Source organism: Daphnia magna, linkage group LG3, assembly GCF_020631705.1.
Source record: "Daphnia magna isolate NIES linkage group LG3, ASM2063170v1.1, whole genome shotgun sequence".
Taxonomy (NCBI): domain Eukaryota; kingdom Metazoa; phylum Arthropoda; class Branchiopoda; order Diplostraca; family Daphniidae; genus Daphnia; species Daphnia magna.
Genome location: NC_059184.1, coordinates 5,323,948 through 5,351,575, shown reverse-complemented (window position 1 = coordinate 5,351,575; position 27,628 = coordinate 5,323,948). Strand labels below are relative to the sequence as shown.

At 42.1% G+C, this 27,628-nt stretch overlaps 1 protein-coding gene and 1 long non-coding RNA gene across 2 annotated transcripts; both read right to left on the bottom strand.

Moving 5' to 3' along the window:
* Window positions 1–806: 806 nt before the first annotated feature.
* LOC116919529 lies at window positions 807–16,345 on the bottom strand. The gene is given in 6 exon segments (XM_032925546.2): window positions 807–2,971; window positions 7,201–7,367; window positions 7,609–7,721; window positions 7,882–8,481; window positions 8,483–9,005; window positions 15,869–16,345. Coding segments are annotated over 5 exon segments (2,775 nt in total). The 5' UTR covers window positions 8,939–9,005; window positions 15,869–16,345; the 3' UTR covers window positions 807–1,532.
* A 2,813-nt stretch (window positions 16,346–19,158) lies between these two features.
* LOC116918406 lies at window positions 19,159–21,978 on the bottom strand. Its single transcript, XR_004391520.2, has 3 exons — window positions 20,421–21,978; window positions 20,091–20,356; window positions 19,159–19,956 (listed from the first exon to the last, which is right to left on the bottom strand). It is a non-coding gene; the product is annotated as an uncharacterized LOC116918406 (long non-coding RNA).
* Between the last annotated feature and the right edge of the window lie 5,650 nt (window positions 21,979–27,628).

The following is a 27,628-nucleotide window of genomic DNA, read 5'->3' as shown; positions in this document are numbered from 1 at the left end:
TGCTATGTTTGATTAAGCAATCCCACCGCGAAACGTGTGTCAACTTTGTTAACTTTTTCCTCCTGAAATCCCCGCACTTTCGTCTCGGCCCCAGCTCTGCCTTTTCTATATTTAATTTTTTTTTATATACCGTTTTATTTCTCTGCAGAATACGTGCAGTATATCGTCTTCTTTCCGTTTCTTTTTTGACGTGAAGCCTGCAACTGTAATTGAACTATGTGCCTCACATGGTAGCGTTATCCTTGGTTCTCGCCGTCAGCAGCTTTTCATTGATCTGCCTCGCTTACAGTCTCGTTTTGTTTGTTTTATTGTGTTCATTTTTTTTTTTTTTTTTGTATTTATACACTAGAGGTGCAGCTCTTAAAAAAGGCATGTTTTCTAATATTTGTGCATATTCTTTTCAACTTGAGAAAGGATCAACAATTTTATGTTCCTTTCGGCCAAAGGCCCGTTAAAATTCTATTAGGCCTACTTGTCAAAAGTTGGCATAAGAATTGAAAGAGCGATTTTGATTGGCAACAAGCTTTTAAAAATTCACCACATGCATGTAGAAAACTATGAAATTCCATTTCCATGTAGAACCTGAACTTCACTAATTATTGATGAAGCTCTTGAAATATTAAAAGAAACGAAAAGGGCTTGAAGTTGCGACCATAGACGTAAGACGTAGCACAAGAAAAAAAAAAGGGGTCTTTCAAAGATATCCATGAGACATCCCATTTTCTCTGCCAGTTTCATCTTAAGCGATAGTCTTGAAGCTTAACCCCAGTCAACCAAGAGAAAGAAGGTATTAAGAACGTCTCGTATAGGATGTGTGTTGTCTTTATTTATGAGCTGTACTGTACAAAAGTGATCGTATATAATTATGCACAACGTGGTTTGTAACAACAAGACTGACAGAAGATGAGAGGACAAGGGAAGAGGGTGTACACATTGGGTGTAGAAATAAATCAACAGCAAGATTCGCTTTTTAATTAATCCATCCGGCTTCCAAAAACCAATCATAAAAGTTCATCCAGCAGGAAAAGACATGAAAGGGTTAGAGGGATGTGATCAATTTGTAAATGCTCCTGATGTAGATGATGAAAATTAGATGGGACAACCGAAAAAGAAACAAGAAAAATGACAAAACATTTGATAAAACGTCGGACAATCGATCCGACGGCACGACACTTTCCTTTTCCAATTGCATTTTAACTCCTTCTGTACAAAAAGGTTCTATGGTACAATTATTGATTCAAAAACAATGTAATGAAAAAAAAAAACAAATAAAAAATAGGAGTAAAACGCATGGGTCAAGCTCAACTTTGGCACTAAATTGAAAACACACATGACCGCTTGAGGGGAAATGACAATGAAGGTCCGTGAAAGTGACGTGAATTGCGTGAAAGAAAAAAGGGCTTAAAGCTTTTGACGTAATTGACGATGTAACGGCTGGATGGCCTTTTTAGCATTCCCAGTCGCCTTTTGTTGTTGTTGTTATTGTTGTTGTGTTGTAATTGGGTGTTGTAGAGTTGATTTTATATTCGATATCAGACGTTAGTTGACGTCTCTTCGCGGTTATCTGATCCGCTACTGCTGCAGGCCGAGTCTGTAAAATAATCATTCTCCGGCACGTACAAAATATGTCGACTGGTTGCCTTGGGAACCGACGAGCTCAACGGGTCGGAGGAGGAGCTGCACCACAACAGTTTACTCCGCCGGAAGAAGACCCGTCTGGCCAGCAGATAGGTGAGTAAAAGCAAAGCAGCGGCGATGAGAACGAAGACCACCGTGACTGCAATGACGACCAACGTGTTCTCCACCGCCCAGATCCGACTGGGCACTTTGGCCACGACGCAGTGCTCGTATTGAACAACGGTCGAATTGGCCATCGAGTGTCCACCGGTGTTAGTGGATATGGCAATGCTGCTACTACTTCGGCTCTTGCTTGCAGTCAAAACGATATCCCCATCCGCCTGACGTTCTCCATCGGGAGGTGGAAGGAACTGACCCTGCTGGGCAAATGTAGCGCATACTTGATACTCCTCGACTGGATAGTCGATCGAACTGGAAGCAAATTGGTTGTTTCGGTTGTCCATCAGTTGACCAAAGGTGAACGACGTGGTCGAGCAGTTCAGCCGTTTCAACGCCAGCAATCGGTGCTTCTCAAAAACGGCCACGGTGAACTGACAGGTCGGTAAAGCGTCTGGAATTCTCATGTAAACCGAAACGGATTGGGGTGAACTGACGTTAGCGTAAAAGGCGGTAATCTGCGTCATCATTGCCGTTACGGGCAGTCCTGATGAGGCATAATCACTCAAGACGTTGCCGCTTTGACGCGTTGTCTCGTCCATTTCTTCGTCGTGATGCTTTAACGTTTGCCAGGTCATCGCATGCGAACATCCGGGTAAAAGAGAAGCCTCGTCGTCGTGACCTCCTTCGAACAAGACGAGGCACAATCGATACTGACCATCCGTCTTCATGTTGTCGCTAAGTTTGACGGTGAGCTGCAGTTGCTTGTTGGGCCGCTCCTCCGAATGGCAACGAACCGGATACGAGTCAAGCAGAGCCTCGTGCTCCTCGCTCAATTCATAGACGAGGATAGCGTCGCATGTGTATGGCAATGTGGCCGAATCCACTTTCCATACTGTATGCAATAGAGAAGAGCCTTCCAGTTCGGCAGATCCGAATTGCACCTGAGCGGTTGATAATCGGATGAAATCTTCGGTCGGTTGGGAGGACAAGAAGTTGTTGCTTTCATCGCCTTCTTGTTGGCCATCGCTGGAGATTGAACCATCTCGTCCATTGCCATTGGTTTCGCAGGTGAGTGTTTCTATTTCCGCCTCGAACAAGAGTCCGTTTTCCAGCGAAGGTGGTGTAGCGCAAACGGCCGATCTTCGGTTTTGATCATCGGCTGGTTGGTTACCGGTGCTGTTGCGCAACCATCGAGCCAAATCGATCAGATGACAGTCGCAATTTAACGGGTTGTCTGTAAAAATTAAAAGGCAAATGAGAACCATCTTTGAATATTCAAACAAAGAGAGAAACTGTATACAAGAAAGACATGCAAAGTCAAGTAGTAGTCAAATGAAGCGAAGAAAGGAACAGCTTTCTGATTAGCGAGAATTCCCAGTCACCTTTGCAGCGTTTGGAACGCGCCCTTCAGTCTGTAGCCTCATTATTCGCTCATTAGCATAATGGTCGTGCGTGTTGAAGGGTCGTATAAAGTTTAGAATAAGTGCCATAAACATCCTCATCATTGTGCCAAGTCGGCGAAGACTATGCCCCGAGCTTCGATCGCGTGACGACCAGAATTCTTTGCTAACACGAAAAGGAAAGAATGGAGTCCAAGGAAGAAAAAAGAAACAAAAACGAAACGATCGTGTGGCGAGTTGCTTGTGCAACCAAGGCAGGAGTTCTGCTGCTATCGGGCTGATATCATATAGAGGCAACGACTCTCCGACGTCCGTGTCCAACCGACGGATGGCACGCAACTTGCGTTCGCAATCAAGAAAAATTTCGGGCTTTCCTCATCAGTTCCCCTTTTGAGAACGACGATCTCGTTTCTAATTTTGTCCCCCCCCTGAACTTGACGGATGTTCCGGTGTTTTCAATCAGCATCTGAGAATCTCTTGAGAGCCATTAAAGAAGAAAAAAATAATAAAATAAGGTGAAAACCATAAAAAGGGGGGGATTGAGGAAAACGCTAATATCGCATGATTATCATCAAACGAATGAAGAGGCTGGAAGATCTTCCAGGATGCCGACGAAGGCAAAGCGCTGAAGCGTGTGATTTTGGAGCCAATGAAAACTAGCGGGCCCCTCCCCTCCCCCCCCCATACCCGTATAGAATAAGTGTACGTGCATTTACTGGGATGGCAGGAGAAAAAAATAAAAGATATTCAAAGTATTAAGAATAAAACCGAATGGCAGGAAAGAGGAGAGAAATCACGTTTCTCTAGAGATTTGTGGATGCATTCACCCAATGACGATGACTAGAGAACCACACAAATCGTCCGCTGTCGGATTAAAGTCATTAAGACGCCCTTTCTCCAGCAAATTTTGTTTTTTCTTTTCTTTTTTTTTCTGAAAAAAAAAAAGGCGACTTGCCCAAACCGAATGTACAAGCAACGCAAACAGGAAGTGAGAAAGATATACCTGCTTTATGTGTTACTTTTTTTTTTTTTTTAATCCTCCCTATTGATGTGTAGTATGTACCTTAAGCATATTTCTTCTTTTTGGTGCGATTGGCTGTGAGGCCTTCCTTGCCTGCGCACAGAAAAAAGCCACAGCTTTTGCGTCTTTGTTGTCGTCCTTGGTTCTACCATTTTACGTCGCTATAATCCAACCCAGGTCGGATATCTTTTTCCTTTCCATTTGTCACACCTTTTCTATTGCCCTTTTGATGGTTTTCCATCTATTATTCATTTTCTATCTCTCTCCGTTTTTTTTTTCTTTCTTTTTTCATTGCGTTTGGATTCGTCTAGCCGTAATCCCGTCCTGTTTTCTCTGCCAAAGTAACTAAAATAATAATAATAAAAAAAAAAAAGAAGCCCATGTCTTTCACTCGCTCTTCAGGTTCTTGCAATTTTCCATTTTTATTCTTTTTTCTTACTTCCCACTCACATTCGACACTTATGACAGCGGTAAAAAGAGAGAGGAAATAAATTTTTGTTTTTTCTCTTTCCCATTTGCCGCTTCTAGTCACGTTTCAAAAGATTTCTGCCATTGGCGTAGATGCGGAGCAAACTGTGAAACCGTTTCGTGATTGCCGTTGCATTCAGTTTCGTTCTCCGTTTTGTCGAAACGTATTCACCCGTTTCATCCGATCGCATCCGTTTCCCTGTTGCTCTCTTTCGTTTTTTTATTACTGACCGCTTCAATAGCGGGGAGTTATTGCACGTCCGCCAACGGTGCATTTTTCAAATTTAACAGCCATCACATAAGTCACTTGCGCAAGTTACACGCCAGCCTCTGATATGCTTTTCCACTGAAAAGGAAACTGTTGTTCTTTATCTTGTGTTGAAGCACGAGCATGAGCGCGCATGAATTCCTCTCTCTGTCCTTTTTCATTTGAAATCATCTCGTCACATATCTACGGTATAAAAACTGACGGTTACCCGTTGGGTCTGTTATTTCCGCTTGTGTATATCTTTGCAACACAAGAGACGATAACCATTGGCCTTAATGGGTCGGCCTGGGCTAAAGCGAACACGTCTACCAACTGGAGACGAATCGAGCGAGCGGATGCTCCGCACCAGAACGGAACATGAAGAAGGAAACGTTGAAGATGGGCGTGCAAGTGAAGCGGTTGATGACGTTTTTAATGGAGCGAGAGGAACCCCTTTGGTTTGCTGCGGACCGAATGTTGACACCCCTGGCTTTGCACATTGAATTTCGTGAGCGAGCCCATTGAGTTGCTTTTCTCCTTCCGTCTCGGTCGACTGTCTGTGCTACATAGACCGTTGTGCGTGTGTGTGTGTATAGAACTGGACTGTTAGACTGTAGTCACTGATGCTAAAAAGAAGTGGGAGGGCATCTTCACGGAGGCCTTGGCGTGCGTGCGATGGTGCATGAGCAGCGGATTCAAAACTGTTTTTTTGTTGTTGTTGTTGATTTTTGTTGGGGAGAGAAAAGCGTAAAGAACTAGATCCAGTATAACTTTGTATAATGTAAGCCTGAGCTCAACAGTCAGCACCCGCATTTCTCAATGGCGACTTGAAAGTTAAATAAACTGTAAACGATTTAGACTTTGAAAGAGAATAAAAAAGGGCATGTAGTTTCAAAATAAAATTGACGACCAGTGCACTTCCGCTCTTGAAAAAACATTTGAATGGCTACGTGCGAAAACGACATTTCACTGTCAACCTTCCCTCTTTCCTTCTTATAGTCTACACAGACCGGACCTGATTTGTTTACATGGCTGGTCGTCACGCGCACCCCAGTCTGGAGTGAATGTATCGTAAAATTGGATTTTTACAGCAATAATCTAACGTTTTTTGTTTGTTTTTTAAAAGGAGGATTTGCTACACTTGATGTCAACACAGTTTTCTATTCATTCGACTTGTCACTGGATCGGCTCTTTCAGTGAACTGTCTTGATCCGCGCTCATTTTTCTCGGTCTATCGCAGATCGCGCGGGGGGGTTGATGACAATCATGATCAATACATCAGTGCACGCCCAGTTTAAAAAAACAAAAAACAGGATACAATTGAATTGAACAAAAAAAATAAAATCGGCCAACAAAAGAAAAATGAAAAGAGAGGAAGCGAAACTGAAAAAGCAGTGAGGACAGGCCTGCACCTTTTTCCGGTTCTTTGAGAAAGTACACCCGTGTGGGTAGCCCGTCTCTTATTTTTTTTTGTATGAAATCGTTCCAGCACAATAAACCTGTCTGACAGGAGGGTGTACAAAATGAAGAAGACGGTTTTATTTTTAAAATTCCCTTTTTTCTCTGGCTTCTTTAGCCGCGACATCAAAGGGGAGAGATAAATGAAGGGATTTGACGCGTGAAGAATTGGAGGTAGTAGAGCGACAGTTTAAAAAGAAAAAAGACCAGCCATCAGAGTCATTGATTCTACATGTCCAGGAGAGGGCCAGATAGAAGCCAAAGCGATGATGACATAGAACGTGTAAGCATAGTAGCGAAGCCAAAGCTTTGGTCTTTTTTTTTTTCTTCTCTCCAGCGAATCACAGGTCCCACCGTATTTCACGTTACGGCCAACATGAAGGATAGATAAGAAGCTTTCAAGGATAGCATTCAGCATACATCAGCCATGAGCTGCCTTAAGGTTCTAGCGCCCGAAACGGGCGGTAGATTCGTGCATATGTTTACACATAGCGAAGGAGACTGGGAATGTGTTTTGACGCATCTACTTTTCTTTTTTGTTTGCATTATGGAGGAGGGCCTGTTGAGAAACCAGACATGCTGTGGCCCTCTAGGTCTTCCGCTCATCCTGCCCATCACCTTCCGGCTCCGAGAGCCCGAAAAAAAAAAGGGGGGGGGGGCTGTAAAAATGTTGGCCGAGCGAAAAGAGATTGTTGGATATTGTCCTAGAATCTGCTTTAAGATTTTTATGATTGACGTCAACTCAATGAATTGACAACGGACGGATGCCGAAAGCTCCTGAGCCCTAACAAAAGAAAATCGCCTACACCTTGCCGGAAGGTGGGAATGTGCCAAAATGAGTGGACGGCAAATAAAGTTATGTGGCTTACCCGTCAGTGACAGATGGATGAGCTTTGGCAGGTTGGTCAATACTCCAGGCTCCACGAGAGAGATGTCGTTATCAGTCAAGTCGAGCGATTCGAGACTGGGCAATCCGTCGACGAGGTCCGACGTCAAGGCCCGTAAGTAGTTGTGGCTTAAGTCCAACTGCGTCAAACTTCAAATAAATAAATGGCAAGATATATATTTAGACTTTGGGTAATACGATAGGATATACGCCCATGTTAACATCATCCCTTTCTACGTCATCAAAATGATCCAGTAGTTCACTGTGAATTGTTTGCGCTGACATATTGTATACTTATCGAATACCAGTGAAGAAAGCGGTTAAACTTGCAAAGCGCACATTTCGAGATAATCTATGGGAAATAGCTGCAACGAACAAATAGTAGACATACTCGTTGAGATGGGAGAGTGACTGTCCGGAAATGGCGACGACTCCGTTATGGCTCAAATCCAGCGATGTCAGCGACGCCAGCGAAACGAAAGATTGATCTTCAATCACGTCGATCTGCAGCGAATGGGAGCGAGAAATTTAGAGATCGATAGCCGATGAGTACACAATGTTTTATTGTAGGGTATGCCATCATGTGAGTCAGGACGTGAACATGTATGTGTCACGCCAAATGAAAAGCAATGCAAATGTTTTTGTTTGTTTTTTTTAATTTTACCTGATTGCGAGCCAAGCGCAAAGTGCGGAGCCGTTTCAATCCGGAGAGCATGCCGCGTTTCAGCAATGTCAAATTATTGCCCGTCAGTTCCAGCGTGATGAGGTTGTCTAAACCTTGAAGAAACGTGCTGGTCAGCCGTCCGCGCAGTCGATTGTAGCCAAGATCGAGTTCTTGCAATTTCTTGAGGCCGCTCAGGGCTGGTGCGACGAGTTGCGAAGTTTCCAACAAATTCGATCGCAATTGCAAGCTCCGCAAACCGGACGCTGCGGCGAAAACTGTTGGAGCGATGGTTTCCAATGCGTTGCCACTCAAGTCGAGGAAACGGAGCCTATCGAGACCGGCAAAAGGTTGTCCGGCAATGGATTGAATCCGATTGTTGGATAGGTCGAGACGCTCAAGATGAATCAGCGAACGAAGCGCTTCTGAGGGCACATTTACCAATCGATTATTGGGTAATCCTAGAGCGGTGAGTGACGAGGCTAGGCCGGCGAAAGCTTGCGCCGAAACCTCTTGAATTTCGCCAGAAGAGATAACAAGTCCGTGGAGCGTTACTCGTTCAAAAAGGAAAGGGCCCAGTCGGCTGAAATTTTGAATTGATAAGATCGAGCAGCGAGACGGACTGCTCGCGCGGCAGAGCCCTCAGCGCTCCGATGACGGACGCCACTTGACGCTCGGACTCGGACGAGCCGGAACTGGAGCCAGACGTGTGCCCTCCGCTCACTGCCGAACATCGGAGCGTGTGCGGCAAGTCACATTGGCACGAGATGCCCGGTGAGTGAGACGAATTGTTCACCTCAGGGCAAGACCACTCGGATCTTCTGTGGCGGCCGCTTTGGTCATCCAAGGCGCCAGCACGACCCAAGCTACGATCGTGATGAAGATGAAGATGATGAAGATCCCGACTGTGCCTTCTCCGCCACGTCATCGGGCTGTCGTCGCCGACGCGTCGCAGCGGGTTGTTCGGCTCGACGGCCGCTGCGTCGAGCAGATGAAGCCAGACGAACGAGGCCAACACGATCCATACGGCACACCTTTGGCAATTAGAAAATGGCGCCATCGTCTGCTTCTTGTACTCGGATCCCGGCTACTTCGTCAAGAAGTCGTGTGCTGCTTCTGGTTGTCTGCTTTAATAATCGGTCACGGACCAAACGAAACAGAAGAAAAAGGAGAAGTTTTAATGAACCGTTTCCAACATAACCGACAGCTCGACAGTTGAATGCGCTGTCTTTTTATCGGGAGAAAACAAAAAGAAATAAAACAACAACAACAAAAGTATGAGGCTTAAATGTGTGGATGGAATGGGCTGCAGTAGACGGGTGTTTATCAGCGGCTAACCCGTACAATTTGTTACGGACGTCTTAGCCATGATGGAAAACATTCCTTAATTCATACTTTCTTTTCGTTCTTTCGTTAAAGTCGTGATCTAACGGAGGGATCAAAAGAAGAAAATTGGAAATAAACAAACAAATGTATATATACGTATATAAATAAATAAAAAATCAGCAAACAATCTTGGGTCAGTCTTGACCCTCACGACATTTTTCGCCCACCCGGTTAAGGCCTAAAACAGGTATGGGCATCTATTGCAATACTCGTAAACAAAACACACACGAAAAAAAAAAATTTAACAAGGAAGAAGGAAACGTGACGTATACAAGTAGATTTACTGCTAGTTGCTGTACCGTAGCGACTTACTCGTCATTCGACTCTTTCTTGCTCGAGTAGATACGCTGAACGCATATCAGATGAGAAATTTCTTAGTAACTTTGTGGCGGGTCACGAATTTGCATAGACATTGTTCGGCTATAGGTGAGCCTGACACATGGTTTTTTCTTTTTAACCAAAGTGAATCGGCAAACCAGAAAAAGAAAAAAAAAAAAACCAACAAGTACGTAGATATTGATCTGACGGATCCATCGATTCATCGAGTAACTCATTTAATATTCGATATGTATATATAAAAAAAGATCCCGAAAAAGGATAGGCAATTTTGGACAACGCCCGGTTCATGTGCCTTCAATCGCTTCTATACTGGTTCCAAGGCTACTTAAACTTTGCGATGAACGAGCCAATTTATGAACTAGAGCTTAGAAAAAAAAAATTATAGCTCCAGGTAACACAGTAATTTGCATAAATTCGCTCTCGCCTTTAAAAAAAAAAATTCTCACCTGCGGGGAAAACAACGTTCCAGTTTCTCATTTTATGGTTTTTCCTCCACCCCGGCAAAAAAATTAAATTTTTTAATAAATTCTATAAATACCGAAAGACAACGAGCCAATCATTTGAGTTCTCATTTTTTAAAAAGAAACGACTCGAGGCAACCGGCGTGTGTTTTTTTTTTTAGGGATCGTTCGTTCACGTCCGCAGTCTCCACAATCGGCTCTTGCTTTTTTTAGGGTTCATCAAGGCCACCAGCGTTCGAAAGAAGTATCGAGTTCGACACGCTTCATTTAATTTCTCCGTCTGTTAGCGTGCTGTATACGATTCGATGAGAACGGGACGAGTCGTTTCTATATACGCGCCTGGACGACTCTATTCGTTTGACTCCATTCGATTATGGCCCTTGATTTTGATTTTTCTTAACGATCTTAGAATTTTCGTGTTCTCTATTTTTGTCGATAACGAAGGTGGTGCAACGGGCGTGCAAACGGGATGGTGAGGACCAGTTGACTAGATCAGGTCAACAATCGTCGACAAGAACGTGAATGATGATGGCCGTGTTCGCAGAAGAACAAGGAAGGAGAGACCAGTCTATCGATGGTCATGCCACGACGTAATTCATCGTCATTGGTGTATTCCATTTTGAAAAAGAAAAAAAAGGGAGGAAAAAAGTGGTTATGATGCGGTCCGGGTTCCCAAATGTCGTCGGCTTGGGGGTCGCGTTCGCTGTGACAGAGCTGCTTTTGGTCATGCGCGTGCGTTTCGGCCGTGCTCTGCGGCTAACCTTCTATGGAATAAGTATAGGGCCAAAAAAAAAATAAGGATGACGTCATCCAACTCTCGAGAGCAAACGAGTCGCCACTGGTAGGCCGGGTAGTGTTTTCAGTGGCCCTCTTAAAGGATAAATAGAGAAGGCGGCGGCCAGATGACGAAACTCACACGCACTGACCCTGTGAGGCAATCCAGCGTCATCATTTGATTCAAAAGAGTGGAACCCTTGGACTGCCATTCACTATCTATAGCCTATTGTGCAACAAATGACTCGGTCCGCCGATAAAGCCATAAAACAAGACAAGGAAATGGAGGAAGAAAACCAAAAAATACGATTCACACTACGTCATATGGCCATCCACGATTTCAATATTCAAAAAAAAAAAAAGATATGCTGGTTGGATGTATAATGATCACACTGGGGCTCGAGTGGGATTTCGAAGACGTCACTGCATAACAGGCTAAACCTAAATCAAATGTATAAATAACTAAGCTTAGCTGCTGAATAATCAAATCAATACCCCCGCCAACAGGAAGACAGAGAACGATAGCTATATACAACTCTGTGTGTGTGTGTGTGTGTGTGTGTTGTTTGTTTGTTGGCGGTATTTTTTGAGGGAGATATTTTTTGTTTTTTCTTTTCTCCTTCGTCTTTCATCTTTTCCTTTTTTTCTTCTTATTGTCCGCCTACTTTTCCTATGCGCGTATTACTCTACGGTCACTACGGTGCGTGCATCCACTCATCTCCAGCCGAATACGTATGAAAACGGGACACGCAGTTATCGTCCATCTTTTCTTGTCTTTCCTCTTTCTTCTTCTCCTCCGTTACATTCTCGCCTTGCTTATATTCTCATGTACGCCTTCGCATTTTCCCCTCTTCGTCCTTGCCCCTTTTCGCTTCTCTTTGGGAGTTATCCAACAAGCATCTCATCATCATCAAGCCCCAAGACGAAAAGAGTCTTTAACAAAAGGCAGCCCCAGAAAGAAAAGAAAAAAAAAACGATGGTGGGGAAGAAGAAGAACCTGAAATGAACAGATAAAAAGGTGGAAGAAGAAGAAGAAGAAAAACAGACGGGACAATCTATCGATATATACCTGTAAAAGATGGAGTGTGTAGACCGTGTTCCACCATTTTCTCCTTGGTGTATATATTTATTTAGATATATATCCTGCCTGAAGATGCAGTTACGCTTCGTTTTCTCCCCCTCCCCCTGTCTCATTCTCAAGCCTCTTCATCTTTTCTTTTTTTTTTTTTTTTAAAGCAGCACATCACTGATAATGTAGATTTCGGGATCCGGGCGTGTTTTGAATCTATTCTTTTCCATCCTTCCATTTCCCATGCATTTTTTTTTTCTTTTTTCTCCAATGGCTCACTCTCACAGAGTCGATCGCTTTAGACGATATAGTGTACGTACATCTATGCCACATTTCTCGGATTCTGCATCAATTGTTCCCAAGCCCGACCACGCACGGTTCCTGCTCTTCTTTTTGACACGATCTTCACGTTCATCCACTTCGCTCGTTTTCCTTCCCCTCCGTCAGCGCACATCAATTGTTGTGATTTTTTTTTTTTCCGATTCAATTGTCATTTTTGGGTTTCCATTTTCCTCCCTTTTTCTCTCTCTCTCTATTTCCAGTCCAGCATTTCAAAATCGATGCAAACCGTTTCTTTTTTTTTCGGCACACAATAGCCGCCATGCCACACAGGGACATCACGATTGCTATAAATACTGATGTATACACTGCACATTCTCTGAAATAGCGCTTGTCATTCATCCGTAAAGAATTTCCCATCTCTTTGCGTTTCTCTTCGACAACTGCCGTATAGCCAAAAAAATGTCCTACACCTCGCCATGCGAGACTTTATGCATGGCACGCTAGCGTGAAACTGTGTGGGTGTGAAGAAGCAGGAGAAATAGTTAGGTAAATGTGCTCTAGCTGCATCGGCACGATCGAGCGCGAATAATTTCAAACATTTCTCTGAGAACTCTTCTCCAACCAGTTAGGGCTGTTCCATCGCAACTGTCAGTTTCGTTGGCGTCCGCCCACTCGTTGTCGGTGCTTTCGGTCGACGATCGAACGGGTCTCATCATTACCAAGTGCACGTTTCATTTCAAGTATCGATTAACGTAACAGTCATCTGCAACGAGTTTGCCATCGAGAAGCCAAATGACGTCAAACACAGTCTGCTATGCGAATCTCCCCCCTTTGTTATACCGCCTCTGCCTTTTTTTTTGTTTTCCCCATTTGCTAGGATGCCCTGTCATGTATAAGCGGGGCTGTAGAGATTTCGCTTTTTTTTTCTTCTGTTCAACACATGCCAAGTGGATACGTATATAGCCTACACCGCTAATGTGAAATGCGATTCTTGAAGAGATGACAACAAGAAAATAATGACGTCGTTCGTCCTCTCCGACACACAGTTTCTCCCTCGACGCCGCTACCACCGCGCTATATTATATTATCATAATGTATCCGTTTTCTTTCTTTTCTTTTCCCATCTTTTTTTTTATTTATTTTTTCATTTTTTATTTTTACCCAATTGCTCGGCTGCTCGCGCGTGGTGCGTTTGTCTGTGTGAACCGGAGCGAGCGAGTGAAAGAGTCTCGGGTATGTGTGTGTGTGTGTGCAGTTTGTGTGAGTGTGCGCACTCGTGCTCGACGAATTCCACATCCCTTGATTTTCTCCTTTTGCATTTTGTGTTAGAGCAACATATTCTCTTTAAAAAAAAAAAAATACCCTCTACGTTAGTTTTATGTTAGTATATAACGACACATAAATGTGTAGTCCACCACAATAGCATTGGTATTCTTTTCTTTTGCCTTTTCTCCGTGTCCCCCCCCTACGCTTCACTAAACAACGCAGTCTACGGTCGGCCTCTTATTACGGCTTGACTTGTAAATATGTGAAACTATCGGGCCGGAAGTACGGCCGGCTAACGAAGAGAATTTTGTGTGTGTGTGTGTGTGTGTGTGTGTGTGTGTGTTTTGTTTTGTTTGTGGGTGTGCTGTTTTTGCTTATTTCTTTCTTCTTTTTTTTTTTTCTCCAGCAGGTGTTTCCTGTTTTCGGACGCTGCTGGTTACGCGGTGTTGACTTTTTTTCTAGCCACGCAGGAATGGGAGTTCTATTAGTTCTTTCCTTATTTATTTTTCTCTCTTTTTTCTTTTCTTTTTTTTTTTCTTTGTGCATTAATGGCTTTCCTCTCTCTCCCCCCCCCCCTTCATCACTTCCGTCCCGCGCGCTGGTCACCGCCTAGCCGCTAGTCACCGGGAGCGAACTGGTCGCGGCTGGTCAGTTACGTCCTGCGTGCACGCGCGTGAAGGTGGGGAAGGAAGGGAGACTATATATGAAAAGGAGGTAAAAAAAAAGGATGTAACTAGAAAAAAAAGAGAAGGTCCGGCGGGGGTGGATGTGGGACAGACAAGAGGGGGGAATTTTTGAGCTAAAAATTATTTAAGAAAAAAAAAAAAAAAAATTGTAACGACGTGCGGGAGGAAAAAGGAAATAAAAGGATGTGGATGAAATCAGACATCAAAGAAGAAAATTTAAAATAAAAAGAGAAATGTACAAACGTTCTAATATGCACCAAATCAGACTCGGTCCAATGTGACAATTTTTCACGGACCAAGGGCTGAATGTTGCGAACGAATCGACTTAAAAATCGAGACAACTTTTTTTCAAGAAAATAGAGAATGCGCATGGACATTCTCTCACTATAGCCAACCTGCTCTCTCTCTCTCTCTTTGCCTTTCTCTCTCGACCATATCTTTGAAACATCCGGTCTGGACGGAGAAAAAGAAAAAAACCGTCGAGTATATTTACACAAATGGGCAACAATGACCGCGCGCTAACAGCTAAAAATGCTGACAGCAGCAGGTTTCTTTCTTTTATATCCTTTCTCTCTCTTTCCCCTTCCACTTTACCTCCATTCACTCTCTTCTATATGGTTTGGTCAAAGCACCTGCTAGTTGACCAATAGCTCTCGTTAAAGTATATTTGTTTGTAACGTGCCTTCGTTTCTCTTTCGTGTGACTCTCTGGTTCGTTCTCGTTCTTCTTGGATTCCTTAGTTCGTAATCGTCCCCTTTCTTTTTTTTTAATAATCGGACGGCTCATCTCAATTGATTAGTTCTTACGTGTGTAACGGTAGCCTATGGATACAATGGATGGCTGTTGTCTGTCTAATAGAGCCAGAAGATTTGTTCTTTGTCTGTCTCCTTTCATTCGCAACGTGTGCTTGCCTTCAGTAATCAATCGAATCGACTTCGGTCCCGGGGCTTTGGCAAAGCCCGGCCGCACGACAACAGATTCTTTTGTTCCATTGTCTTGTACGGGCTATAGCTCCGCTTTTATTACTTAATTATATAATAGGCAGTCCAATCAACTGATGCACTGACACTTTCAATCAACTTGACTGCCCATTCTTCCCGTCTATTACCATTAGGGCGATAGCAGGGATAAAAATCCAAAATGTGTACTCGTTTTTGTAAGATCTGATGTAATCATCCTCTTGTCGAAGCGCAACGTGGCTTGTGACATCACTTTACAAAAATAGCGCGACACGGAAAGTTTTCTCGTTGCGCTTCGTCGGTTATGTATATGTAGGAAGTATATAGGGAGGGGATGAAAAAGTTAAGGTCTTATGATGTTCTCGTCAATAGCGGATACAGGATAGACCTATTTACGCTAGCCCATGCCAAATTGTGGCGTAAAAACGAGCTAAAACCGGAAAAAATAAATGAAATTCCTCGAACCGTAGGAGGTCCCTGATCTTTTTCTTTTAAACTCCTTTTCTTTTTTTTTTTTCGTCTACTTTTGTAATCCGGGGAATGGGTAAGATACAGAATGATGTTTTAGTTACATCCTGTGTGAGATATACGTAAAAGAAAAGAAAAAAAAAGGGAAAAGATACAGAAAAGAGGAGAGATATTTTTACATGTGGGATATATATATAGCGATCGATTCGTATACACTTGAAGGAAATGATAGGCGTGAGAGATGCGGAAGATGAAGGATTCAGCTCAATACTATATAGACACGAGGATTTAGTGACTTACCGAGAAATTCGATAGATGTCGAGGCGAAGAAGCCCGGCTCGCTTTCTGGGGACAGATCAAGTGTTGAGCACGTCCCGTTGATGATGAGATGTCAGCGGCAGCCTCACTTTGTCAGCTCAGCATGATGCACGTAATTCACTCCAATGATATACGATTTTGGCGTTATCGCTGTGATCTTCTTGATCGTTCAATGTTTACAGTTGAATCCTCCTCGTTTAATTATTTTTAATAACCGCCCTCGGACAGAAAAACGAAAAGCGACTGACGTCCCTGTACGAAACGATCCTGCAAAAGTTAAGTAAACCGAATGCAAAGCGAGACAAGTGCTTCAGAGGGGATTTGAAAAAAAAAACGAAACAAAACAAAAAAAACGTCGAGAAACGTTAAGTAGTGTGTTATTAGGGATCTTGAGATGATGCCGAGTGGTGCGCGCTCTATCATCCAAGAGTTCTCCACTATGACTGGCGCTTGGGCAAGTTGTGAGTGGCCTTCTAGTCCTTCGAGAAAAACCTGGCCAAGCGGCTAGAATGCGAGCTATACTACGCGCCAGCGTTAAACCAACTCAACGTGCAACTCTTGTTCAACTGGAAAGTGTGGAAAAACACAGGCGGGCGGGAAAGCCGCCCGGAGAAGAATAAAAAAAGACAACAACAAAATAAACAAAAAAAAAAAAACAAAATACACACGCAGGATGAGGTGGGTAGCGGACGAACGTGCTCCGCATTTTTTTTGGCGTGGCGATCGTATATTGCGGCATAGCGACATAGTGACGCTGGGATGTTTGAATTTATTGGGAGTAACGTCATCATGTTTTGATGTCTCCTAGCTGTATACTTGACTGCTTCCAAGTCAAGAAGGGACTTTACCGGAAAGGAAGTTTTCGGGTTATATACCTCTCGGTAGAATTGGGGAAAAGCAGCATCGAAAAGTAAACGGGGGATTGACTGATGCACACATACGACTCGACAATTTATTTATCCTTTATTTGGGCCGGCACGCAGAAAGTAGTGGACGTCAACGTGAGCAGAAAAAAACATACAAAATGAGATGATTTTCTTCTTATTTTTTTGAAGAAAAAAAAGGGGGGAAGGGGGTAAAGAAAATAGTGGAGGATGGATATATAGAAACAACAACAAAAAAAAATGAAAGAAATGAATCAAAGTTGAAAAAGGACATATTTGCTCTAGCGCCGGGACTCTTGAAAATAGTTTGCTCCGACGCACTTAGCAACGCCGGTGAGGCTTGGCCAATGTGTTTTGTTTTGTTTTTTTCTTTTGCCTTCAAAAGTTGGCATCGACGCTTGGAAAAGTCATCGCGTTTAATACGCAGATGTCAAATTTACATGAATTACAACAGCAATAGCGCTGAGCTTATCGTTTTAATGCCAGGCGAACTCAATAACCCGACCAAGAAAGTCGCAGAAAACTAGATGACGACTTGACGCCGATCATCCCCCCAAAAAAAATCTGAAAAAAAAGAAGAAAGAAAGAAAAACAAACATTTGTGAAAATGGATTTCATATGTAGACAGATTGCTGACAAAACGGGTGTTGTGTGAAGAGAAAACGAACGGAATGGCGTTGAAAGGTTCACCGCATACGAATGCCATCGGTATATAGTCCCCTGTGGAAATTTATACTTTTTCTTTAAACGATTTGTTTCTCAGTCGACTCGTAAAAAATGTCTCCGACTTTTTCATTTCGTTGATTGAACAGGTTTCATCTTGTTCTCGCTGTTTATTTTATTTATTTATTTATTTTTCCCTTATTTCAGAAATCCCTTTTATTTTTTCTAATATTATACCTGGGCTTGGTGACAGGCCTACATATAGCCGAGCTATTTCGATCTTATAAGTAGGGCGTATAGTACGCGTTGCGACGATTCACGCGCTGCTTAAAAAAAAAAGGCCTATTTTCTTAAATTTTTTTTTTTACTCTCTCCTAGGAAAAGAATCAATGCTGACTCCGAGGAGATAGCAACGAAAAGAGAAAAACAAAAAAATAGAAAGAGAAAAGGAACAAATGGCTTAGACGGTCTGTAACCTGCTGCAGGAGATTGAATCTGTGCCTTACAGTTACCGTACAATATAAACGCAATGCTATAAGGGCTGCGTGTATGTGCGTTGAACAAGAAGATAGGAAAAAATAGAAAGGTAAATCCGGAGCCTCCTGGAGAATAGAGTGAGCAGCGATTTGTTACGCATATATAGAATGCCTTGCGGTGGTGTCACAGAAATAAGAGCGAGAAATAAAAGGTAAGAGAAAAGAAAAAGAATTAGGAAAATAAATAGAAAATAGAAAACGGATGCGTTTGAAGGAATCCATGATGGATACATAAAGAAATGCGAGAGGCTTTTTAGCTTCGCGGTCCGGCAGAGTCGGCACGGTCAATTCTATTTTAGTGTCTTTAGAGAAAAGAACGAAAGAAAAGGCAAAGATTTCAAAACACAAAATGAAATAATTTTTGTAAATAAATAAATAAATAAAATTAATAAAAAATAGAAGCGGATGTCACAGTAGTCCCCCCCCTTTTTTTTAAACTAATGCAAAAAAAAAAAAATGAGAATCAAAGAGTTTTCTAGTCACGTCACGACAGTGGAGGCGAAATCCATTCACCACCGTAAATCCCTTCTTTTCTTCTCGATCTACTCAGCGTTGTTGCCTTTTTTTTTTTTTTTTTTATATATTTACACAATCTCTCCTTTCTTTTTCTTTCTTAAATCCTGACTTCTTCTATTGGATGGTTGTTGTATTTGGTGCTGGCCTAGCTCTGTTGTCTGCTTCATCTCCCTCTTTAAGGTATATATCTTCCTCCTCTTTTCACTCAATGGCATGTCTTCCTGAAACTCAATGGACTCTTCTCCCTTTCCCCGTTTTCGTGTTCCCCCCCCCTCACTTTACAATGAAGAAATAGTATTTTATGCATACACACACAAAAAAAAAAAAAAATAAAAATAAAATAAAATAAATCCGAGAATCTAATCGGCTTATAGTGTCTACTATTACACTCTCTTTCTCCGCGTTCTCCTTTATTATTATTATTTTCTTTTTTCATCTTCTTTTTCTATGCAAGCAACGATCTAGACAAATGAAGGTTCATCTATCAAGATAAAAGGTCTTCAATGATGAGGGGAGAAATATATATACATGGGAAAAAGAAAAAGACTGGACGCCATAAAACATGTACACAGCGCACGGTAAGGTCCGTCTCATTCCATAATGGTATATATGTACGTAACCTACCATTTGTTCATCATCTTCTTCATCATTCCCGCTAACTGCCCGCTTGTGTTCTATGTTCTCTGTATACGCCACGCCGAAATGTAATCATCCCCCTCCCCAACAAAATGACGTATAGGCCTATAAAATACTTTACAACCACAGTAATGTAGTCAAATGCTCGTGTTTGTATGCCAGCGGTGAGATATACAAAATCCTCAATCTCTTGGCAATTTAATACCCGAAAACAAAGAAAAAAAAAGAAATACAAGTAACAAAGAAGAGAGAGCCAAAGGGCTGCTGGACCAAAGACAAAAAGAAAAGAGAAGATTGAAGGTGTTGGTCAGACGCCGTCAAACACTGGCAACCCCCACAGGAAAAGTGAATCAAACACATCGACATATAGAACGCACATCTAATACGTGGCTCGCTCTGCACTATTTCTTTTTCTTTTCTTTCGTGTGTTCTCTGTTCTTCTTTTCTCTAAACTATCGAATTCTTGTTTTTATTTCTCCAAGCATTTATTTTTGTTAGTTTTTTACTTTTGTTCTGTTGGATTTTTATTTATTTTCTCCCTTTTTCGTTGCAGTTCCCTCCGTGTATAAGGAAGCGTTTGATGTGTTTGTTCCCTTCTTCTTCTACTCAGTTGAAACATTTTTTTTTATTTTCTTGTTGTTGTTTTGTTTTGTCAGGATTATCATTTTGATCGATGCGTGCGGGAGTCGACATAACGTGCGCACATATGGGGGCCGTGCACGAGAGAATAGATGATGAAAGGGCACGGGCGACGTCCAGTCGGGGACGCAGAGCTCCGTGTTCCATTGGCAGAAGATGCGAGCTGACGTAAAGGCGCGTGCATTTGTATACATTCCTAAGACGAAATAAAAAAAAAGAAAAGAGAAAAACAAAAAACAAAACAAAACAAAAAAAAACGAATAACTAATCGTAGGAAGAACGACAGAGAGAAAGCTTCGGCTGCTGTATAAACAATTCAGTATAGATTACCGCCTCCTTAATATAAATCATTGTTGATGTAAAACGACCAATGTGAGACTATTGCGGAACTGCCAGCTGCATATGTAGCCGTGCTTGCTCGCGCTCCCGACGCGCGCTCGCCAAATATCAACATTCAACAAGGTCCCGGGACAGGAACGATGTGAACGTGCCTTTAATGATGATGATGGCAAATCCAGGGTCATGAATAATGGTGCCCGTATTAGTACACGAAACATTGAGAATGAGACAGACCGATCCTTCTCGCAACTTCTTGTCTGGAATTTTCCACGGAGAATAGAGAGAAAAAACAAAAATTTTCAAAATAAAATGGGCATGTACCGTTCGCATGCGTATATACATCGCTTGTCATCAAATTCTCAACGAATCCGCTTGTCCGCATTCCTTTTAATCGCCATTTTTCTTTTTCTTTTTTTTTTTTCTTGTTTGTTGCTGTTTGAAAATAAGAAAAGTTTCGCCTCCGTCAAGGTCCTTTTCCGATGATTTCCTGCATTTTCCGAATTCTTCACGCTTCGTTCTACCTTCTTTTATAGAGTGCGATATGCACAGGCCTATATGGCGAGCGCACCCGTCAGGCACGTGGCATATCTCTCTCTCTACATGAGAAGAGTGAAACGAGCCTATCAGCGGGCGATGTAGGGGAATCTGTCGACAGTTATATCGCATCTGGATAGAGTCTGTGCGTAGTAAATATTACGTCCTTGGTATATACGATGATGGAACGCAGACGAAAATAGGAATAAGAATTTCTCTTATATAATCGCTACGCCTTTTTTTTTCTTCCTATCTTCAAAACATGATTGGCCATTCAACAAGTATACATGCAAACAACTTCGCCAGTGAGTCGGAACAACAACAACAACAAAAAATCAATAGTGCAAGAAGATGGATAGTTAAAAAGAAGTTGGAGATGCACACTGGAAAAATTCACAGAAAAACAAAACAATACCGAAAAGGGAATCGCGCATAATTGTGCAAGAGAAAAGACCGCCCGCTGGAGCAGAGCGTGAGGCGAACAAGAGCCGTAAAAAAAAATAAAAATAATAATAAATAGATGCATACACGCTGCCATGGTGGGTCACTTGAAGGTCAAGTTCGTATTAACGTTTCGACGTGCAAAAGCACATAATAACAGAAGAGGAAGAGACTTGGCATGGTCCAGCAAGCCTCTGTTTCGCCGTCACTATGGCGTCGACCAACATAATAAACAACGTTAGCTTATCTCATTCCGGATGCCTTCGCATCTGTTTTTCCTTTTTTGTTTTTTGTTTTTTGTTTTTGTTTTTTTCCCATCGTGACGCCACGACGCCATGACGCCGGCCTGACGTTGGCTTTTGGCCCCTTATGTCAGCCTCTTGCGTCTTCACCCAAAATGATGATGAAGAAACGAAATATCGGGCAGGAGACGTCGGCAGACAGGGAGACTGTCGGGCGCCGTAGCGTCTTTGACTTGGCATACGGCCCGTCATTGGCAACACCTCGTCCTTAGCTAAGAACAACATGCGATAGCAATTCGAACGATGGCCATATATATTTATACGTAGTAGTAGTAGTAGTACAGTATAGCCTATGGAGCAACTGAATAGCCTCTCAACAATTTTCGGTAACGAGCAGCTGACAGCTCGTGCTTCTTATGTGCGTTATATATTTACGCTTTTTCTTTCTCCTTTTTTTTTGTTTTGTTATTATTTCGTTTTCTTTTTAATATTTGTAGTGCTACGCAGTAGTTTTTTGTTTGTTTTGTTTTTTAAATTTGGAAATAGAAAATTGAATAGATTAAAAGAGGGGGAAAAAAACGCACAAATTTTCTGCGGATCGTAAAAGTTATGGAACAAAACAAACACACCTGGGAAATCCATGTAATATCAGTAGACGTAATAAAAAGTTGCGCATAAAGAAAACTAGCGCGATTTTGGCGAGAGACTGAACAACACGCAAAGCTTTTGCTTATATAGGCAGTGTACAAAGAAAAAGCAAATGTTAAACAAATCCGTTTTTCTTCGTACATGTTCGTTTGTTTTTGTTTTGAAGTCATATAGAGACAAGGGACCGATAATGTCGAGTGGATTTTCTTGTGCGAGCGTGATTTGTCGACTACCACCCCTTAACTTCTTATTCTGATTCATGTTTTTTTTTTTCATTCCAAAAGCGGTTCGAAACTATTTCTTCTAGAACTATTTTGTATGTAAAAAGAAAAAAAAAGGCGTGCGTGATGTTGTTCGTCTTTTCAATGCGCCCGAAGTGGCTATATAGGAGATAGCAGTGGGCGTTTTCATGGTTAGTTTCAGTTTGACAGTCAATAACATAGGCTCCGTTCGCGGAAAACCAACTCCACCCAGCTTTATACTACAACCACCACTAAACACAATCACCTCCCTTTCTTTCATTTTTCTTTTTTTCTTTCCATTTTCCTTCAACACGAAAATGTCTTGTCCGCACTGTTCTTTTTCTTCTTCTTTCCGTTTTTCCAATAAGAGGTGTTGGGACTTGGTTGAGACCTCTGAAAAGTCCTCCTAAATCCGCCTCCTGTGTATATACCTTTCCATAAGCCTCGTTTTTATTTTTGAAAAGGGAACGTTTTTATTTAGAAAAAAGAAAAAAATAATAAAGAATGTCTTCCTTTTTTGTTCATTTCCTTCTTTCGTCTTCTCTGGCTTTTCCCTGTACCCCCCCACCCCCCTTCCTTCCATTTTCTGTCAAGCCCACAATCATAAAAAAAAGCAAATCCTTCCTCCCTGATGCCGTCCCTATAGCACGTCGGTTGTTGCTGTATTGTACGCTCTCACGTCCGATCCAATCGCCGGAAATGATGGGTGCCAATTAAACCCCAGCCGCTTGGACAACTCAGTCTCGACCGGAAAAGCTAGTTTCTCCCCCCTCCCCTTTTTTTTTTATTTCTTTTTCTTCTTCTTTAGTAAAGAACGTACGTTTTTTTTATAAGGAATAACACGTACATGTTGTACCGCACGTGTAGAGAGGAAATAATTCGAAGAACGACTAGGTAAATATGGTCAAACTATATTTACTCTTTTCTTTATTTTTTTTCCTTCATCCTTTCTCTTCGGTCCTTCGCAACCATAACTAGTAACACATTGTTTGTTTATTGGCTTCCGTGCACGTATCGTTTGGTGGAAAGACCGTTGTTGAGATGACTATAGTTAAACAAAACAAAAAAAATCATCAAAGAGAGAAAGGCAAAAAAGCAGATCCTGGATGTGATCGAATCGATTGCGGAACACGACATATATGGACAGACATCTTTTAAATCGTGCTTTGAAACATTAAATTTGTTGTGTGGCGAACAAGGCTTTTACAGTATCACACCAACACAATTTCATTTGTGTTTCCTTCTCTGAAAATGGGCAAACGCCTCCCTTTCTTTTGAAAGGGCCGATTCAACGGCGACAAGCGCATCGTTTTCCTATCGCACACATTGTTGAGCCAAAAGACCTTCAGCTGCTTCTTCTAATGGACTTGTAAGGACCGCACCAGATGTCCTCCAAACTATAGCCTTCCTCAACTTCAAAATGCAAGCGGATGCCACCGGAGAGGATCCGGCAAAACGCAAAATGTCCGAATATTGTTGTATATGCTCACTATTTTCCTCGTCGAGCCTTTGGGGATGCGTTAGTATAGCTCGTAGATATAGGATCTAAGGCTTTACAAAGTTCTTATCGTTTGTACTCCCTCGCTATTCATGTGTTCCTCGATTTTTTTCTTTTCTTTTTTTGGGGGTTCGTCCTTCCTTCCTCAATGGGCCACATCAGGTGCTTCGATCGTTTAGATAGCAAGGGAAGAAAGCATCACCACTGGGGATTCTTTTTCCTGTTGTTGGTTAAGAAATTATTCATTGATAAACATCAAAGAATTCGCCCTTCGTTGCTGTGCCAAGTGAGGAATTCAAGTGCTATCTATACGCATTAATCAGCGTTCGCACTTGATTTTCCTCGACCGCTTGGCTTTGTAGCGTATAGGATGGACGAGGGCGCGTGATGTTTTCGCCCGTAATCTAATAATAATGCGCGGGCTAAACGTCCGTCAGCATAGAGCAGCTCCTCGCACGCGACCGTGTTAGTTCTCCGCCCGGATGCACCGGATGATTTGCATGAAATGACTTGACGATGAAAGACGAGAGACACTTGGAAACAAAAGTGTCAAATAAATGATCCAGAGAAATACTTATTTCTAGCTCCTCTGTACAGGCAAAAGCCGGGACATGACGATGGGATAAAAGCTGACTCCATTAAGGCGGTGTTGAAAACGTAGGATATAGTTAAAGATACACTCTACTCGGTCAAACGCTGGTGCACTCGCGTGCGGATCATTTACGTCCAAGTTTTCAAATACGAGGGAGAAGGGTCGTTTTCGTAATGGGGTCGACGCCATAATCCGTTTATTTTCAAGTTACTGTACGTGTTTGAAGCACTCCTGATGGTTGACGGATATTTATTACCGAAGGCTCGCTGCACAGCGCTCACACTTTCAGTTCTTACTGTGACTAGTCTTCCCAACACGTCATGCAAAGATCGATTATTTTCAGCGAGTGCGGGAACTACCACCGATACGAGTACAACCTTCCGGCCGTGCAAGAGTTTGTGCCGAACGAACGACTTGTATTTATATCATCGTCTGCATCGATTTCCAAGTGGACTGAGTCGAGTGGTAGATACACCAATTATTCCAGACAGTCTTTCACGTTAACCCCACCTAAGACGCTTTTCAAGTGTCAGCATGGACGAGAAAACTCTTTGGCTCCAACGTTTCAAAAGAAAAATAGTTTTCCAAGGAGTTTATCCCCTTCTCCGGGTGGGTATATATTTCCTGAGCCATACAAATGCACGTTATACCTGGAAGAGAAATCCATTAATCCGGTAAGTTCGATTCTCATTGTGTGCGACGTTTAAAATCGTCAAATCGATGCGTTTCTTCCGTTGTTGTTTGTCTCAACATTATCACGCACGCTCTTGTCATCGTGTTGGAAAAAAAAAAAACAAAAAAACAAAACAAAAAACAGTCCCACCTCTTACCGACTATTGAACAAAAGTTAGGTAGAGATGTTGACAATGGCGGGGAATTAATGTGGATCGTACAGCGAACAACAAGTTGAATGACCAAAGAAAATAAAAGAAAAGCTTTTTACACCGTTACTTCCGTTCGTGCGCAAACTGGCCGAGGAAAAAGTCGTCTTATATACAGCAGATACGCCGCGTTATTCAATGGGCCACTTGATGAATAGAGCTCCTGCGAGAAGAAAAACGAAATCATTTTATTTATTTTTTTTTCTCTCAAAAACCCCCACAGCCGTCCGTTGTTGATTATGAGGGGCCATTTTTCTATTCAACTCTCCAGTGGTTCACAAGCAGTATAGCCGGGTTTGTTGAAAGGAAATCGTCTACCGGAGTACCGGTCTTGCCTTTTTTTGTTGTTGTTTTCCTTTTGTTTTATCCACTGCTTTGACACTGCTGTGCAATGATAAGGTTAGATAATACTAGGGATGGATCCAAATCTACAATTTATTTGATTCGGCCTCGAAATGCCGAAGGAAGGAGCAGCAAAAGAAGAGATAATCAGTGTGTAGGCTACTCGGAGCTACTCATTTCTTTCTCTTACTCACGAAATTTCTCCGTCGACACACATCTTTGCAGGGAAAAGCATAGCGGATGCAGACAGCTTTCGCTATAGGCAATCCGTGGATGAAATCTGTTCTCATCTTGGCGAAGTAGACGCGTAATTGATTTGTGGCGTGCTACTTGTTTCACGGATGCGCGTTCGAAGAATACCCGCCAGAGCTGCGCATCTGGCAGTCATTGTAATTAAAGTTATATTCACGTAGCTACATATTTGTCGAAACAGCAAGAAATAAATATCCATTGCTTGCACGTCTAAATTTGTGCAAAAAAGAAATCAGTGAAACGTGACGCATGAAGGTATAGACACGGATTTCTCTCTTTTTCCTTTAATTGATACAATTTTACATGAGGCGTTGGACGTTTAATTATTATTTTTTTCACGAGCAATGGTAACCCAAAATGTGTAGCCTCTTCTTTATCATTTAATGGATGTCTAGAAATAAAAATAGCTCCAACGAAATCATGAAGTATTGATCCAGGAAGTAGTTACTGGTCACAGTGTCGATTGGCCCGTTTCGTGACCGTGCATTAATGCGGCTATCGGAATTTTTGAAAGAGAATCATCAGTCCTGTTGCGAACACGCAAATCGTATTTCTTTCAAAGAATTCCTCTTGTCTATAGTGCTATTGTTTATATTCTCATGTAAACGTATATATATACAACTGTTCCGAAAGTGAGCTGTACCTATATATACAGTAGAATATAGCACTTCTTGACTTGATTTTTGTATTGGCGTCGTTTAAAATAGGCTAGGTCTACGCAGGAAATAATTTATGCGTACTCTTCGGGGTTTTGGCGGCTACTTCTGTTGCATTGATAAGCATAAAATGCTGAATGCTTCACATGAGAAAACCAACAAAAGAACGAATGGGGAGTACCAGTCCGCTGACGAAGTATGCATTTCAACGAGTGAATGTAAATGAAACTGACTTAAACAAAAGGCAGAACTATTCTATTTTATGTGCTTTTTGGCATTGCCAGTTTAAAAGAATCATTTTTCATTCCGCATGTCTCACTTAAGTTTTTTTGGAGGGGCGTAGAAAGCGATTTTTACATCGATTCTCAGCGTTCGTGTAACGATAATTATAGTCATAAAAAAGATAGCATATCAGCGCTATTGTTCTTCATTCTTAAGTACATGTTTGTGAGTGATGGATGATCACCGAAAAAGTCGATCTGCGAAATGTCAGGATATCAGTAGCGCAATAATACCTTTTAAGTTCAAACGTGTCCTTAAAGGTAAAACACAATAACACAATGGCGACAACCAACGCTTAAGGTAAGATCTTGGCTGAATTTCGAGAAAATTGACCTTGGTGATAAATTTTGCAAACGGCTCTGCGTCCTGTTATGGCGTGACTGCCTTCTCCGCGATTTTCCCGATTGTCTTTCATGGTTTGAATCCTAATATGCTTGTATGCGTTTTTTTTAGTTTGAAAGATTAACTGGTGGCGGAACAGAGTCGAATAAATTCCAGTGAGACTGTGCAATTATTCATCTATACGTTTTCGGTGCAGTTGCTTGGTATGGGGGATTTAGTATGACATACACGTTTGGTACACACCAAAAGAACACGAGTACTATGGTAATTTCAGCCCCCCCCCCCACCTTCTCCGCTAAAACAAAATTAAATGCCGATTTAGAATATGTGTTCCTCGTTTAATTTTGAATCGAAATCCTGCATAATTGGCTATATTTAAATTTCAGCAAACAATGAAATAAGCCCGACTTTTCAAGCCCGACTTTTTGTACAAAAAGTTTGAAGTTGAAGCCTTAAGTTAAAAAGAATGCGTAACAATATTGCTAATCTATGACTCTGCCGTAAGCCCGTAACCCGTAAATGACATCTGAAAACTGGCAAATTCGTCTTGTAAAGAAGTTTAAGTGGCAACGCTGAA